Raw genomic sequence first — 15,852 nt, forward strand, 5'->3', positions numbered from 1 at the left:
AATATGTCAGTGTTTTAATGTGTTGTCAGTCCTGGCTGGGAATAGCAAAACCCTTGGGCTGACCTGCAAGCTTCATGATCCATATGATCAATAGAAATGTACGTGCCTGGGCTTTTTCTTTTTTTCTTGGACAGGAGTTGATAACTACCTTTAGCATTTGTGAAGATGTTTTCCAGAACAGTGACCCTCATGGGACATTCCTCTTCTCTCCATGTTATCATGCTATGAGTCACCATAATACATTATTACAGGACACTGTTTTGAGGCAAATCATGCTGCTTTCCAAGTGGTGCCTGCTAACTTGTGGTTCAGAGAACAGCTTTAAGAGCTATGTGATCTGTTTCCAGGTCATCTGAATTGCTGATACTCAGACACAAAAGCTTCAGTGTGGCTCTGATTTGTATCTTCTGGTGTGCATCAGTCAGCTCATCTGGCTGGCATTGCTGCCATAATCATAAGCCTTCAAGGAACTCGATTTTATGTCTCTTGTGTTATCAACCACTGCTCCCTGTTATTTTCTAGCTTGGCTTTTTTGGCTGCTGCATGTTGATGGCCACTCCCTCGGTTTGCAGTATAGCTGGATCAGGTTTAAACAAGCGTCTTCAATTTCTGCACCTCTCTTGGACAGTGTTTGTCTGCAATGACCAGGATAACCAAGGCCTAACAGTGTATTGGTGGTGCTGTTATGAACTGTTGTCCATATGATCGGTGTACAAGGGTCATTAGGCACCAAGAGTTAGAATTACTTGTATGTGTATCAAGGAGAGTAGAAAAAAAGAGGAGACTGATTCAGAAGTAATGAGTTTATTCTTATATATCCCTGTGAGGATTATTCCTTAAAAGTACAGGGCAGAGTTGATTTGGATAAAAGCTAATTATCAGACAAGAAATTTAGCCAGTGTTGCCGTTCTCACCCTCTTCACAAGACCTCAGAGACTCACGTTATTCCTTGTGTTTAACCTAATAAAGCAATGACACACATAGGAGGGAAAGGAGTTGATTGTAATTATTTCTGTGAATAATAGTGCTAAGTTCATAGGAGATGGCCTAAAAATAGGAACTCAACAACTAAATGACATGAACAAAGAATCTAGAGGTCATGGGACACTTAGGCTATTTCTCTGAACAAACCAAAACACATTCATTTTTTTCATTTATCTATGTTTGTTCAGGGACTGTTCTCTTTCCATCTTTAGTTTTTAAAGGTGAATTGGATATAGAGAGTGAGAAGAAATAGCACACAAAGAATTTATACAGCAAATCTTTGTGGTTTCAGTAGCATGGGCTTATTTGGATGACGTCTCAGTGTAGCACTGATTTTAAGGTACCATTGTCTGAATTCGGAGCTGATTACAAGGCTGGTGTCTGCAGTAGATGTAAAGACAAGTAGGTTAAGAGCAATCACGCTTAGGTGTTTTCATACCAAATGTCTACTCCAGTTCAGAAGACAATAGGAAATAACAGTTGCTTGCTTGGAAGTAAACTATCAACTAGAAAACTTGAAAGGATGAAAAAGCAAAATGAATTTGTCTAAAGACAATGTTGAAGCTTTTAAAGTAAAGGAGGAGAGGTTTATGGGTGCATTAATATTTTATGTGTCTTAGAATTCAGCCTAAGAAGCTGATGGGTATAATGAGACATAGACAATATGGATAGTTTTCATGGAATAAAACTTTGTGATGAAAGGAAATGGATAATTTACTCACTTTCCCAGTGAATATGCATATTTATCTCCCATTTTTATTTCTCAGGAGTTTGCAAAAATATTTTATCTTAACAAAAGTTTACATCATGCATCATGCACATGAATGAAATATTTTTTTCTCCCATTAGAGATCCAAACTCACATGTAAGATGCTCATATAAAGAAAGCACTAAATGAACAACAAAGGATTTTACTCTCAAAGAACATGAACCAGTTCTCTAGTTTTGTTTGGCTGCATAAATGGCTAAACACATAAATCACATTTTACATCCATTATAACAAGTCTGAAGTCTGCTCTGTCCATTAATTCTCAACTATCCTAAGATTAAGCCCTAAATATATTCCACCTATTGAATTTTATGACGTGCATACTATTTTGTGTGTGTGTATGTATATAATCCTTTCACATTACAGTATGCGTGAGCAGTTTAGCTGAGATAAAGGGGCAGGAGAAACGTTGGATTTCTCTAAAAATACTATACAAATGCACTATTTAAAGGCTAACGGATGCAATAAAATAAAATGGACAAAGACATTCCCTGTTATTCAGCAGGAAGGGAGTGGTCCCTCTGCTGCATGTGACACTGGGCTTCTCAGCAGCATCACTGGGGAAACTGCAGGCTCTGAGCTGCTGCCTTTCCAAGGTGCGCTGGCATTTTATGCTACTAATCTTCCTCTCGCGCGATGATCTGCCTGCCACACGGTTGGCACAAGGACCACAAGAGGGAGGTAGTCATCGTAAAACAAATGGTAGGAGCTTGCTTCTGATACTCTGTATATAGAAGAAAAAAATATCTGTTTGAATAATTAAAGCTTCCTAGATGTGACTACAGATAAAAATAGATAAAGAACGTGGTTTTGGCATGATTATAACACTTCAGCTCAAGCAGAGATGGCTTTGCATGGAACTCGACCAAAGAAAAATTCACTGCAGGCACTTGTATTACAGCTCCATTTAGCGGAGCAGAACTATCATGGCTTGTATTAAGTAGATAATAATGAAGCATCATAAACTATGTCAGGATGCAAGTCCAGGATGAAGCGAGAGCTTTAATGAGGTCCAGCTTACTGGGAGCTTTTTGAAGTGTCCCTAGCTCACTTACAAAGCCAGAAAGCAACAAAGACGACTCTGACAGCTGCGAGAGTGTCTGGTTTAGAAGGAAGTTTTATGTGTGGATGACACCAGGCTGGGATTCAGCTTTTATGTACTAACTCACTCTGCTCGCTGATGGAGCCTTAATCATTCTGCACAAACTGTCTCACCATAATGGGTCGCACAAATAGTGATTTTTGACAAATCAGATCCACACCACCAGCTTCCCGGACTGGCAAAGCCGGTTCATTGTGGTAAATGGCAGAAGTCAGCAGAGCCCACACTGTGTCTCACTAGCTATGTTTAATAAGCAATCTAGACTCCAAAGGGAAGAAATCAAATGCTGGTTCTGTGGATGTATGGATGGTATGAAGTATTTGCAACTGTGCTGAAAGAGCAGCCAGCAGCCAAGTCAGATGGCTAAATGAGATTCACCCCACTCTAAATGCACTGTAATCACAGTGGACTCTTCAGAGTCTGTATAAAGTAAAGCTAGATATTTTTATTTTTCCTTTTTTTTTTCAGAAGAACAAGGGGTTTGGGACACTTATAAGCTTAAATTACATGATTATATATACACTTGAGAAAAATGCCTTTTGGTCTTAAAGGTTTTTCCCTTCAAGATACTATTTTTTCACTTCTTTAAATGAAGATCAGCCATTCATTAACTAATTATCACCATTATTACAGCTCCCCTAAGTATTATTAATTGGGTGAGTAGTATATTTAGACTTTATCATCTTGTTAGAAGAGTTTTGTTTAGCATACCTAATGCTGTAAAAGCCCTGAGCATGTTCTGTATCATGTAAGACTTAAAGACAAGTGCAGGGGAATCTTTTGGGGATTCTGTCAGTCACCTATGGCTAGGGGAGAGCAGGGAGTTACAGGGTATGGCAACTGAGGAGCAAAAGAGAGAGGTATGGAGGCTGGAGATGGATACACCAACTCAAACACTTCCTGCAGCAGATAGCTGGAGCAATACTGTGGCCCAGCTGATGCAAAGTAGTGTGTTATTTTGCAGTGATGACTGGTTTGCATGTGCAAACTCCTTAATGTGTCTACACATATGTGCTGATGCTATGAAAGCAACCGATCGGAGTCACAAAATCACAGAATAGTCAGGGTTGGAAGGGTTCTCTGGACATCGTCTTATTCAACCCCCTGCTAAAGCAGGTTCTTCTAGAGCAGGTTGCACAGAATCACAGCCAGGCCGGCTTTGAGTGTCTTTAGGGAAGGAGATTCCACAGCCTAGTTGTAGACATTGCTAAGATCCTCTCTCAGTCTTCTCTTCTCCAAGCTAAACTGGCCCAGCTTTCTCAGCCTTTCCTTTAAAGGGACATGCTCCAGTCCCCTCATCATCTTCATAGCCCTCTGCTGGACTCCAGTAGCTCCCTGTCGCTCTTGAACTGGGGAGCCCAGAACTGGACCCAGCACTCCAGACGTGGCCTCACCAGGACAGAGCAGAAGGGGAGGATCATCTGCATCAACCTGCTGGCCACTCTTCCTCAAGGCACCCCAGGATCCCATTGGCCTTCTTGGCCACAAGGGCACACTGCTGGCCCATGGCACCTTGCTGTCCACCAGAATTTCCAGGTCTTTTTCTCTTTCTCTGCAGAGTTGTCTTCCAGCAGATCAACCCCTAGCCTGTACTGGTGCATGGGGTTATTCCTCCCCAGGTGCAGGACCCTGCACTTGCCTTTGTTGTTCCCCTCCACCCAGCTCTGTAGCCTGCCCAGATCTCGCTGAATGGCAGCGTAGCCTTCTGGGGTACCAGCCACTCCTCCCAGTTTTGCATCATCATCAGACTTGCTGGGGGTATGCGCTGTCCCTTCCTCCAGGTCACTGATGGATAAGTTGAACAGGACTGGACCCAGTACTGACCCCTGGGGAACATTGTGAGCTACAGACCTCCAGCGAGACCCTGTGCTGTTGACCACAACTCTCTGGGCTCTGCCATTCAGCCAGTTCTTGGTCCCCCTCACTGTCCGCTCATCTAACCCACACTGCCTGAGCTTACCTGTGAGGATGTTGCGGGAGACAGTGCCAAAACCCTTGCTGAGGTGAAGGTAGACAACGTCCACTGCTCTCCCCTTGTCTACCCAGCCAGTCATTCTGTCCTTGAAGGTTATCAGATTAGTCAGGCATGATTTCTCCCCTTGGTGAATCCATGCTGACTGCTCCTGATAACATTCTTTTCCTCCACATGCTTTGAGATGACCTCCAGGGTGAGCTGTTCCATCACCTTTCCAGGGATGGAGGTGAGGCTGACTGGCCTGTAGTTTCCTGGATCCTTCTTGCCCTTTTTGAAGACTGGAGTGACATTGGCTTTCCTCCAGTCCTCAGGCACCTCTCCTGTCCTCCATGACCATTCAAAGATGATGGAGAGTGGCTTAGCAATAACATCTGCCAGCTCCCTCAACACTTCGGGGTGCATGCCATCAGGGCTCATGGATTTGTGGGTGTCAGGTTTGCTTAAGTGATCTCTAACCTGATCCTCCTCCACCAAGGGAAAGTCCTCCTTTCTCCAGACTTCCTCTCTTGCCTCCATGCTCTGGGATTCCTGAGGGCTGGCCTTAGCAGGAAAGACTGAAGCAAAGAAGGCATTCAGTAACTGCCTTCTCTGTGTCCTTCATCACCAGGACACTCACCTCATTTAGCAGTGGGCCCACATTTTCCCTAGTCATCCTTTTCCTACTAATGTACTTAAGAAGCTCTTCTTGTTGTCCTTGATCTGCCTTGCCAGATTTATTTCCAAATGGACTTTAGCTTTCCTCGTTGCATCCCTGCATACTCTGACAACATCCTTACATCCCCAGTGGCCTGTTCCTTTTTCCACACCTTGCAAACTTCCTTCTTCTCTTTGAGGTCTGCCAGAAGCTCCTTGCTCATCCACACAGGCCTCCTTCCCCCTTTGCTTGATTTCTCACTCACAGGGATGCAGTGATCTTGAGCTTGGAAGAAGTGATGCTTGAATATTAGCCAGCTCTCTTGGACCCCCCCTACCTTCCAGAGCCCTAATCCATGGAATCCCTCCAAGCAGGTCCTTGAAGAGGCCAAAGTCAGGTCTCCTAAGTCCAGGGTTGCAATCCTACTTGTTGCCCTGCTTCCTCCATGCAGGATCCTGAACTCCATCATCTCATGGTCGCTGTAGCCAAGGCTGCTCCCAACCTTCACATCCCCAACCAGTCCTTTGTGTGTGAATACAAAGTCTATGAGTACACCTCGCCTTGTTGGCTCCTCCACCACCTGCATCAAAAAGTTATCATCGATGCTCTGCAGGAGCCCCCTGGACTGTGTGAGCCTGGCTGGGTTGTTTCTCCAGCAGGTATCAGGGAGGTGGACATCCCCCATGAGAACCAAGGCCCGTGATCATGAGGCTCCCTCCAGCTGTCTGTAGAAGGGCTCACCAACTGCCTCTGACTGATCAGGTGGCCTGTAGCAAACACCCACAACAGTGTCCTCCATGTTGACGGGCCCCTTAATCTTCACCCAGAAGCTCTCGACTCATTTTATATGCACCCCAAGGGAGAGCTCGATACATTCCAGTTGCTCCCTCACATAAAGAGCAACTCCAGCACCTCGCCTTGCTGGACTGTCTTTCCTGAACAGTCCATCTCATCCCTGACAGTGTTTCAGCCATGCGAGCTGTCCCACCATCTCTCTGTGATTGCAATGAGATCATGGCCCTGCGACCGCACACAGATCTCTAATTGTTCTGTTTGTTTCCCATGCTGTGTGTCTTGGTGCACAGGCATTTCAGAGAGGTAATTGAGCATACGTATCTTCCAGGAGGGGTGCAAGAGGATCCACCGTTGTGCTTTCTACCCTGTTAATTTGTTTCCCGTGACTCCATGTAGGTAACCCTTCTGTATCTCCCTTTGATCTTGCATGGATCATATACATTAAAACATGGTAATTTCTTCATCTAAGACTCAAGCTGTAATCTCTCTAGGGCAATAATCATGTTTTATGTTGGACTTGTATGAGGGGTGAGGAGGTGGTCCAGGTTCCTCAGTTGTGAGCCTACAAGCGACTGCAATCTTATTAGCAGCCAGGATAATAATAGCAGTATCCGAGGCACTAATGCTGTGCCTCTAAATAGGTTCTTTTTCTATTGTTTTGCTTAAGAAACCGTAATCCTATAAATGTCTCAACTGCCCGTTGCTCTGATTATAAAAAGCAAATTTCCCCACCTACAGAGTCAGAAATAGATGGTTGAAAATCAAACATTATTTGTATTGCAGAGGCATCTCTCCAGTCCCCACCATTTCCCTTTCTTGCATCTCACTGTCAGGAGCTACACACACACACACCTATCAGCTGTTTCTTTTGGTGCAGGAGACAACAGAGAAGGTTATTAAAAATGTGCCTGGTCACTTGACCAGACAAGGCTTTTCACAGAAACATGCTGGAACAGCTTCTTAAAGCTCAATGCCTGCTCTGTGTGCTGTTCCTCTTCACACTGGAATCAAATCTATCAATGCCAACCTCAGCCCCAGCCTTAATTGTGACACAGGCCAGAGGGCCTGGTTGCAAGGAAGTTGGAAAATGAGGATAGTGAGAGAAATAAAGGGAAGGAGGCAGGAACAATGGATACTGCATGAAAATGAACCAGTTTTGCAACACAGGTTTCTGGAGGGAAGTGAATGAGAGGTGTAGGGTATGGGGCTTTCCCCGTCACGGTGGTTGTTCTTCCCATGACACTGCTCACCAAGGTGACACTGAAGTTAGCTGGCAGGGATCCTTGACCTGGTCAGGGTAAAGGATCAGTACAATGGGGATATTGAGATTGGTTTGGTCTGCAGACAAAGCCTTTGGCAAATATGGGATTTAACTGGATTCAAATGGTTAGCTTTATTTGCCAAAGGAAAAAAAAAAAACCTGCTTCTTTTGGATGATACACAACACAAAACACAATGAGGTTTCATTTAAATAAATAAATTGACAACCACTGCTCTGGCAGTTCTGGATGTGAACTAGTAACAGCAGTGTTAAGCCATTGCAAAGCGGAATGAATGTGATTTTCACACCTATTCTTTTTTAATTTAGGTCCATTTGAAATCCAACCACCCCTCTATTACTAATTTGTTATGGCAATATTAATTAACGTTTTTGCTTTACAGCAGTAGAGAATGCTGTTTAGACTGAGTGAGATAGATTAGAAGGTCTACAAGATTAGAAAAACAATCTGTAAACTGGTCAGATGCAGTTGAGGGTCACCTTGATCTCCTGAAGTGAGTACACTGCACTTGGAAAGTCTGAGAATGTGTGGATGTCTTTCTGCCAGTGCAGACTCATTAGGACAGGATAGGTCAGCACCCTTTGCTGTTGTCTCCTATTTTGGAATGTAAGAAAATTAGCTCCCAAGATGGGTAAAAACAATTGTTAGACTTCCATAAAAGCTGGTATTTGAAGAAATTGTGCATTATTTGATAAACAAAATTAATCAAGACCAAGTATGCTAGGAAACAAGGAGCAATATTTAGTGACTTAGCGAAGGTTCACAGTGATGCGTTGTAATTTCCCTTCTCCTGACTCACTTTATCTCTGCCATTAGTTTAGCAGATCTCCAGGCTCCTGTCTCAGCTACTGTGATCAACATGGTGTGTCCAGCTTCAGACCATTAATAGTATTTATCTTGCATTTTAGTGGCATAGCACAGATAAGGCATCTGGTTTGAGGAAGAAGAGTAGCAGGCAGATAGACAGGCAAATTTGTGGCCTTTTCAGCTGATTCTTGGGTTGTCTCAGCTACCTTCTATTCACCCTACACATAGGCAAAAAGCTCAGGCCCCCCAGCCATCACTGCATCTGTATGAGAATTACAGAAGTTGATCAAAACACTGTTGATGGTGGTAAAGAAGCCACAATCTCAATTATTTTGGCTTTAAATTATGGGATTAAAATTTTTACCTTGTGTAAAGTCTGGTATGCTTCGGTTTGCTTTTTGGGTATAATTTTGCAGTCAGCCCAAAAACACTGGGGAACAATCACAGGGAAGAAAATCAGAGGCACAGTGATGTCCTTTTAAGACAGCACCGATATTGTAAAGTGCTCACAATTTCATTGTGGGTTTTCAGCATTGGCAGGTGAGGAGCAGGAGAGGCAGCTGAAGAAGCAAGTTGGACTGTAGCTGCCCCAGGGAATTAATCTATTTCTGGCTTTGCTATTCTTGCATTTCTTTGTTTTGCCTAAATCAGAAGGGATCAAGGTGGCAGTATTTTACATCTATGCTCTGAATTCCCTGGTGATTCAGGAAGCCTTTTGTGTAGGCAGCACCTCTCAGGACAGACTGGAGGATATGGTACCTCTTTTGACATTTTACATTGAATCTCCCTTGGTCAGCAGGAAAAGTGGCTGTCAGACCGAGGGTATGCCCAAGGCCCAGGCTGAGGGATGCCAAGTCCCCCGGGAGCCCTGATGAGCAAGGCAGAAATGTCAATGGTCAGAAGAGCCAGCTTGTAAGAACATCTGAACTTTCTCGATGCTTTCTTGGATGCTGTGAAATCCATAAGTTCAACACAACTGGACTACCAGTGTTACAAGATTTTTGGCTTTTCCTGTTTCCAGTCAGGCTGTAATCAGGAAATGGCAAATTCTGGCCCCCTAACACCACCGATAACAGCAACAGGAACATGAACAGGGACATGCAAAGTTGGAATACTCTTTGTAAAGGGAAATCACAGAGATAAACATACTCATGAATTCTACAAAATATTCAAAACATAGGTGAAACTGTTACACCTGGTCTTGTTTGCCTGTCTCTACTATCAGTGAATTAACTATCTGATATCCTAATAAATACGATGAAGTTACTCCTTATTCTGTGAAGAAATCAACCCCCCTGCTAATATTTCAAATTCTATCCCTAAGCTGTTTGGGGTTCAGGGTGCTCTCCTGATTTTAAACAGTTTTGGACACAAACCAAGCTAAGCGTACAAAGTCAGAATAGCTTTGAAAATTTGGGTTGAAATGTGTCCTCAAAAATGTGGTTCATAGAAGATCAGGGAGACAAGAAGGAGCCGAAACAACTTTTTGAGCAGCTGGCTCTGACCACAGCTCAATGAGAACTACACTCTCCCCAGTACGGTTACCACCACTTTAACTGAGCAAACAGCCAGATGGGCTGACTGAAGCAGTGAGCAAAACCAGTTACTTGACAAGATACTGCATCACACAGCAAGAACAAGTAAAGATGCTTCTGGATTTAATGCTTGAACTATAGTTCAGCTGAGGCCAGTGGAAATACGTCAGTTGGTTTCAGTGGAAGTGATAACTTGAGTAACACAAACTCAGGTTTTGTGTCATGGCTGCTATGGCTGTTGATGAGAGCAGCTAGTAAGGAGGTCAGCAGAAATCAGCGTTAAGGCTTATATCTCAATTAATGTGCTGAATGCTGGCATTAAGTGCCTGAGTAATCTTTTAGTTGGACAATACATAACCACCCAAAAAATACCGACAGAAAGTTCAGTGACACCTTTTCAGTGACATTTATACTTCTTGAACAGTGAGAAGAAGATAAGGAGGGCGGAAGTCTACAGAAAGGAGAAAAGGCCATAAAAAAAGGGAATATACATTAAAAAATGTGTCACCTAGCGAATAATCAGGAATCCAGGTAAGATGTGATATTCAGGCAGAAGACAGTGGCGATGTCAAGCAACCAGGGAATATTTCAGAGAGCTCAGGAACTTAGGCAATGAAACTTGTGGCGCAGTTTCTAGAACATGGCAATCCATCGATCGATGAATGCATGGTATTTACCTGCTGACCCACCCAGCAAAGTTCACTGGGGGCAGCAAAGCAGCCAGCAGGATGGGACTAGAGATTCCTCTTTATATCCAAGTGCTAGGTTTCCATGAGGAAGGATAGGCATGTCCATTAAAACAAACTACTCTTTACCAGAATTAATTTGAGCAGTAAACAGCACAGATTTCTCATTTTAAACCATCTGTACTTCAGAAGAGTACTGGGAGGATGGAAGGAGGATGGAACTGCCAGGTTGGCCAAGGCTTCCAAAATGCTTGCAAAGCACTCTGTGAAGATCACTGCTGTTATTGAATTATGTTGTTATCCCACTGTTTCATGAAGTTTACAAACCAAAATTAAAAGGAAAATATGGAGGATTATGATGTATTTTAAAATTTATTACTTTTTTCATGTTTTCTTTTTGGAAACATAGGAAGGAAACTTCTGGGTCAACAAATATAATTCCTGGGTCCTGCAGGCAATTGTGTCAGCTAAAGGATTCATCTATCACACTCCTTGAACATATAATGAACATCTTTACTAACGTTAATGAGAATTGCTAATAATTTGCATTTACACACTACTTAAGGATCTTGAAGTGTTCTTTCATATAATATGCTCATTTTTATTACAGGCATATTGGATTTAAATGACTTGCCTAGGGTCTCACAGCAAGCCAGCAGCAGAATGACTCTTAGTGCTCCCGGTGCTTTGCATTAAATCCTGGACATTAACAGCTCCTTTCATAAAGGAAGCTCTGTAGTGGTAGATCACCTCCTGGTGCTGGTGGATCAAACCTTTTATGATAGCGCAAACAAATCAAGAAATTACTTGAACCCATGTAATGCTTCCCAATGTCTGCAAATCCTGGCTTCCTTTGAACTTAGAAAATTGACAAGTCTGAGTAATGCTAAGATAGCCTTTGGCATATGACCAACTATGAAATTTTGATATGCTAAGTATGTGCCTCAGATCTATATTTTCTGTATGAATACAGCAGTAATCTCTACATTTGTTCCAGGAATTCTTCAGAGCTTTCACTATCCCTTGTACGGTTGGAGGCATATTTGAAAACAAAACGCTCCCCCCCCCCAAAAAAAAAACCAACAACCCCCCAAAATTATCTATAATAAACAAAAATCCTTCACTTTTCTAGTGGCAGAACTGTCTGGACAGCTTACTTTGAAACAGGCACATTCCTTGTCATTGCACTCTCCTCTGAATGGCAGTGTCCTCATCAAAAATTAACTCTAAGAAGATGATATGGGGCATCCCTTTGTTTATGGGCTCCCTTCTGTCAAGAAAGGTGCAGTATCACCTGATTTTTCTGCCCGTGTCAATATTATCATTCTGTAGCAAATTGAAACATTGGTATTTCCCTGGGATTTTTCCCTCTCATCTATGCCTCCTATGGAAAGGGCTGCACATCGTACCCAATGATTTCAGGATACTATTTTAAAGCTTTTGCCTGTAGCATCTGGCTCTTTCTATGACAAAGAGCTATTTTGTGGGTGGCACTTGCTATAACATCGGAGGAACCATCTGGTAGAACAGCAACAACTACAGCAATACTGATGCCATTCATCAAAACAGTTACTCCAATGTGGTGGTGGCTACCCAGGAGCTCTCACCTGTGGCAAATGGTGACATTTACTCCTGCTGGGAATGTGGCTGGGCAGCCGAATGTTAAAGAGGGCCTGCAGGGCTGCCTGTGCCGCTTGACCCTTGGCCAGCTTCTTGCTACGTCCTGAGCCTTCAAACGTTCTCCCGTCCACTCGCACCGCCATCACAAAACTCTTGATGTGCTGCTTCTCCACTGTCTCTGACAGGCAGACGTACCGCAGGCCTGACCGCAGCTCATTTAGCAGCACCACTGGGTTCTTCTCACTCTCCGCCTTGGATGCCATCTTGTGCTTGCTTTGCTTACCGTGGCCCATTAAGTCCAGCGTATGGCAGAGTAAGCGCCCGTGTCGATAAGCGGTGGAAAGCAATTCATTATTAACGGGGTTGTAGACTGAAAAGTCCTCGCTGTGTGTAGATGGTTCAAACTCCTTGAACAGAGTATCTGGAAAGTCTGCCTGATCAGAAGTAAAGTCCGTGGATGGGTTGATGCAGTTGCCCATGGCAAAGTGAGCTTGGCAGGCGTTGGGGAACTGAACGAATGACTTCAGAGCTAGCTCTGCAGCACGCATTTTGGCTTTCTTTTTTGTGGGCCCTGTGCCTTCAAACGTAAGTCCATTTACTTCCACGGCAACAGCAAAGACTGGAGCATGCACTGGACCTGTCTGGGAAACCATTTTATATTGTAAACCTGGTTTAAGTTCATGTAGCTGAACCAGAGCATTCTTTGGCGTCACTGACCACGAGACTTTCTTCCAGATGAGCTGGAGTTTGCAGAAATGGCCATTACTGCCTTCCTCTAAGGGTCGTTTTCTCTTACTGCTAAGTGTTCCCCCTCTTGCCCTCTCATTAGATGGTATCGGATGATCCTCCAGGTTGCCAATGTTTCGATTTTCCTTTACTTCTGCACTACTGGTACCTGTCAGTAAAGAAAGAAAAAAATCTCACATTACAGTTGTCATAGTAGTAGCTGACATTATGCCTAGGGCTGGCAGAATAGCCAAAACAGAAATAAAAAGTTAATGATAGATATCCTTGCTCAGCCCTTTTTGGTTTTTTTTCCTCAAATATCTGTATAATGGTTGGTTTATTATTTATAGCACAGATTTTCTGCATGTCCTGAATGTTTACTTGTCCCTAAAGTTCTACTTGTATTAGTCACTTGCCTCCTGTTTTAAAAAAAGATTACATCATTCGAAGATGAAGCATAACTGATGCCATGTGACTTAAATGAACTACTGCATTCACACTGGATAATTACTAGTAAAAAGTGAATAGTTTGTGAAGTCCCCTTAGGCTGAGATTTATTCTATAATCCATGTGGGTGAATGCTTATGAACACGTTACTAGAAATCATAAATGATTCACAAATGATTCACAAACAGAAAAATGGGCAAATGCATTGAATAATCTATTTGCAATGAATACATTGACTGGCTCTACTCACACCATAGGATTTCGTGTTGCTAACATCACAAAGCAAGCCTAAGAAATGATATGACAGACTTTCCTAGCATTTGAAACAATAATTTGTTCTGGACTTAGATTCCAGTTCGGTAAGTGAGCATCTTTCTGTCAAATTCAATTGCAGATACTCTAGTTTCTGCATCAGCAAAACTAATATTGCAAAAGTTCTAGATAAATCTAGATGAGACTAGGAAAAGCCAGAGCATCACGATGGGAGTAACTACTGAAGTAAAGAATTACCTATGTCAAAGAAAAGGAATTGGGGTGAGTGACTGCCAGGAGTACCAGGAAGGGAATGAAATGACAGTGGGGAGCTGTGGAAGGAACACTCCGTAGCTGTTGAGCCAATGAATCACACATTGCTCTGAGCTATGCTTGTGCAACGCCCATGCTGCAAGGCACTGCTCTTTGCTACAGGCAGAGAATGGAGATTCGTCTCGCTGATGTCCTCAATGAGACAGAAAATGTGCTGCTAAATAAGCATCCTATAACATTTCTGTCATTTTTTTATGAGTTTGTTCAAATGCGTTGCATTTCTGATACATTCTCCAGTCCTCCTGTGTGTTCCTTGGGGCAGAGACAAGTTGAGGAAGTAAACATGAGTGTAACCAACCAGTGAAGCAACCTGTTCCTGGGGCAATGCACCTGATCCCTTCCTGAGCAGAGCACTGCCTGGCTGCCTGCTGCATTCCAGTCAGCATAGATCGTGGAGCCTTTCCCATGGTTTGTTATTGTCAGACATGAGCATGCCACCTGTGCAGGCTGCGTGAATCCCAAGCACACAGAAGGTCCTGTGGTCCTTAGAGGACAGAGAATGGTCCTCCTACTTTCTGCAGGGCCATGGTCTTACTTGGCTTTCTCTCTACCCTGATGTACAAGCTGGCTGCGAGGATGCAAGGGGTGAGCTGCTAACTATGCCTCGAGGAACCTCTGCTGGAACAGTGTGCCTTTGCAGCAGCCCAGTATTAGGCTGGGCTAATAGATGCACAGGAGCTTGCAGAGAATTATGTGGAGCCAACAATCAAGATTAAATCCTCCTTTATATCCTCTTGCACTTTGTACTAAGTACCCAAAAACTTTTTCCTCTCTGAGCAATAAGTCTGCACTCATGCAAGTTGTTCCACAGAAAGCAGCTAGAAATGAGTAAAAATCGTGGCTTAATTGCATGTGTGTGGACTCATTTGCAGGACTGAGTCTTTAGGCTCCCTGTCCTGAAAACCCTTCAGCACACACCGAGCTTCCAGCCTGCATCTATGTCTCACCACAGTTACTTGCACAGCTACGTGCTGCAGAGCTTTGCTGAGACAGAACTGACAGATTAAGGTCTTAGTGACTAGTTACTTTTTAGTTTCTGAAGCTAAGGGAAGAGAATGAAGACAGGCGAAGAAGGAAAGAAAAAGAAATACATAATAGGAAAAAAAAGTTTCATCATATGGCATTCAGCTGTATAAAATATGACATCTTTAAACCAGCCTTTCTGGAAATAAGACATTTAAAAGGTCAGGTTAACTAAGACACAGGGATAATGTGGTCTTTTCTCATTGAGTTCACAACTCTATGGAAACTCTGATCTGAGGGGGAAGGAGATGAGAAATTTAACTTTCCTCTATTTATCCTGGCAGTGGCTTTGGCCAGCCATATTCCCCTGTGACCCTTTATCATGTTTCCATCCCACTCAGGATACACCTTTTTGGTTGCATGCATATTTTTTTTTTTTTAATAAAGGTGAAATATTTTGACTCAGACATACTTTTTAGCAGGAAGCAGGTTTGGTTCTGTATGTCACACCTCCTCTCTCATCTTACCTAATAGGTTTTTACAGAGCCAATTATGGTACATAATGATATTGTAGTCAGGAAGCATGAAAAGAAAGATAGCTCTTGCTTCACACAATATCCAGGTTTGAAAAGAATTTGTATTTATGCGCCACTGAATAGGAAAACCGAAGGGGTTATTTGTATTTATAATTCATATTGTCTTACTCCAGCTGTTTTTTCTTTCATCGTCAGAGAACCTCAGATTAACGAACATGAATGTGTGACCTTAACATCTTACTTTAATCACTCTCACACAGCAGTTAACTAAAAAACATGGCAACATAAAATAAACATTACTTGCTTAAATTCTGTCTGTGAAATTGTCTAGTCCAGGTTTTGGCCAACAGGGAGTTTGCATTGATGTAGTGAAAAAAAAATGCAGAGATGCAAGTGTAAAACTTACCA

The 15,852-nt window shown here is 43.0% G+C and overlaps 1 protein-coding gene across 1 annotated transcript in view; it reads right to left on the reverse strand.

Annotated features, from left to right (window-relative positions):
• ADARB2 (adenosine deaminase RNA specific B2 (inactive)) overlaps nucleotides 1-15,852 on the reverse strand; it is a 320,370-nt gene that overhangs the window by 94,505 nt on the left and 210,013 nt on the right. Inside the window, exon 3 of the mRNA XM_027809961.2 lies at nucleotides 12,175-13,082. Within this exon, the coding sequence (XP_027665762.2) occupies nucleotides 12,175-13,082 (908 nt within the window). The remainder of the gene's footprint in view (nucleotides 1-12,174; nucleotides 13,083-15,852) is intronic.

The sequence above is a fragment of the Falco cherrug genome, chromosome 4, assembly GCF_023634085.1.
Source record: "Falco cherrug isolate bFalChe1 chromosome 4, bFalChe1.pri, whole genome shotgun sequence".
NCBI classification, from domain to species: Eukaryota; Metazoa; Chordata; class Aves; order Falconiformes; family Falconidae; genus Falco; species Falco cherrug.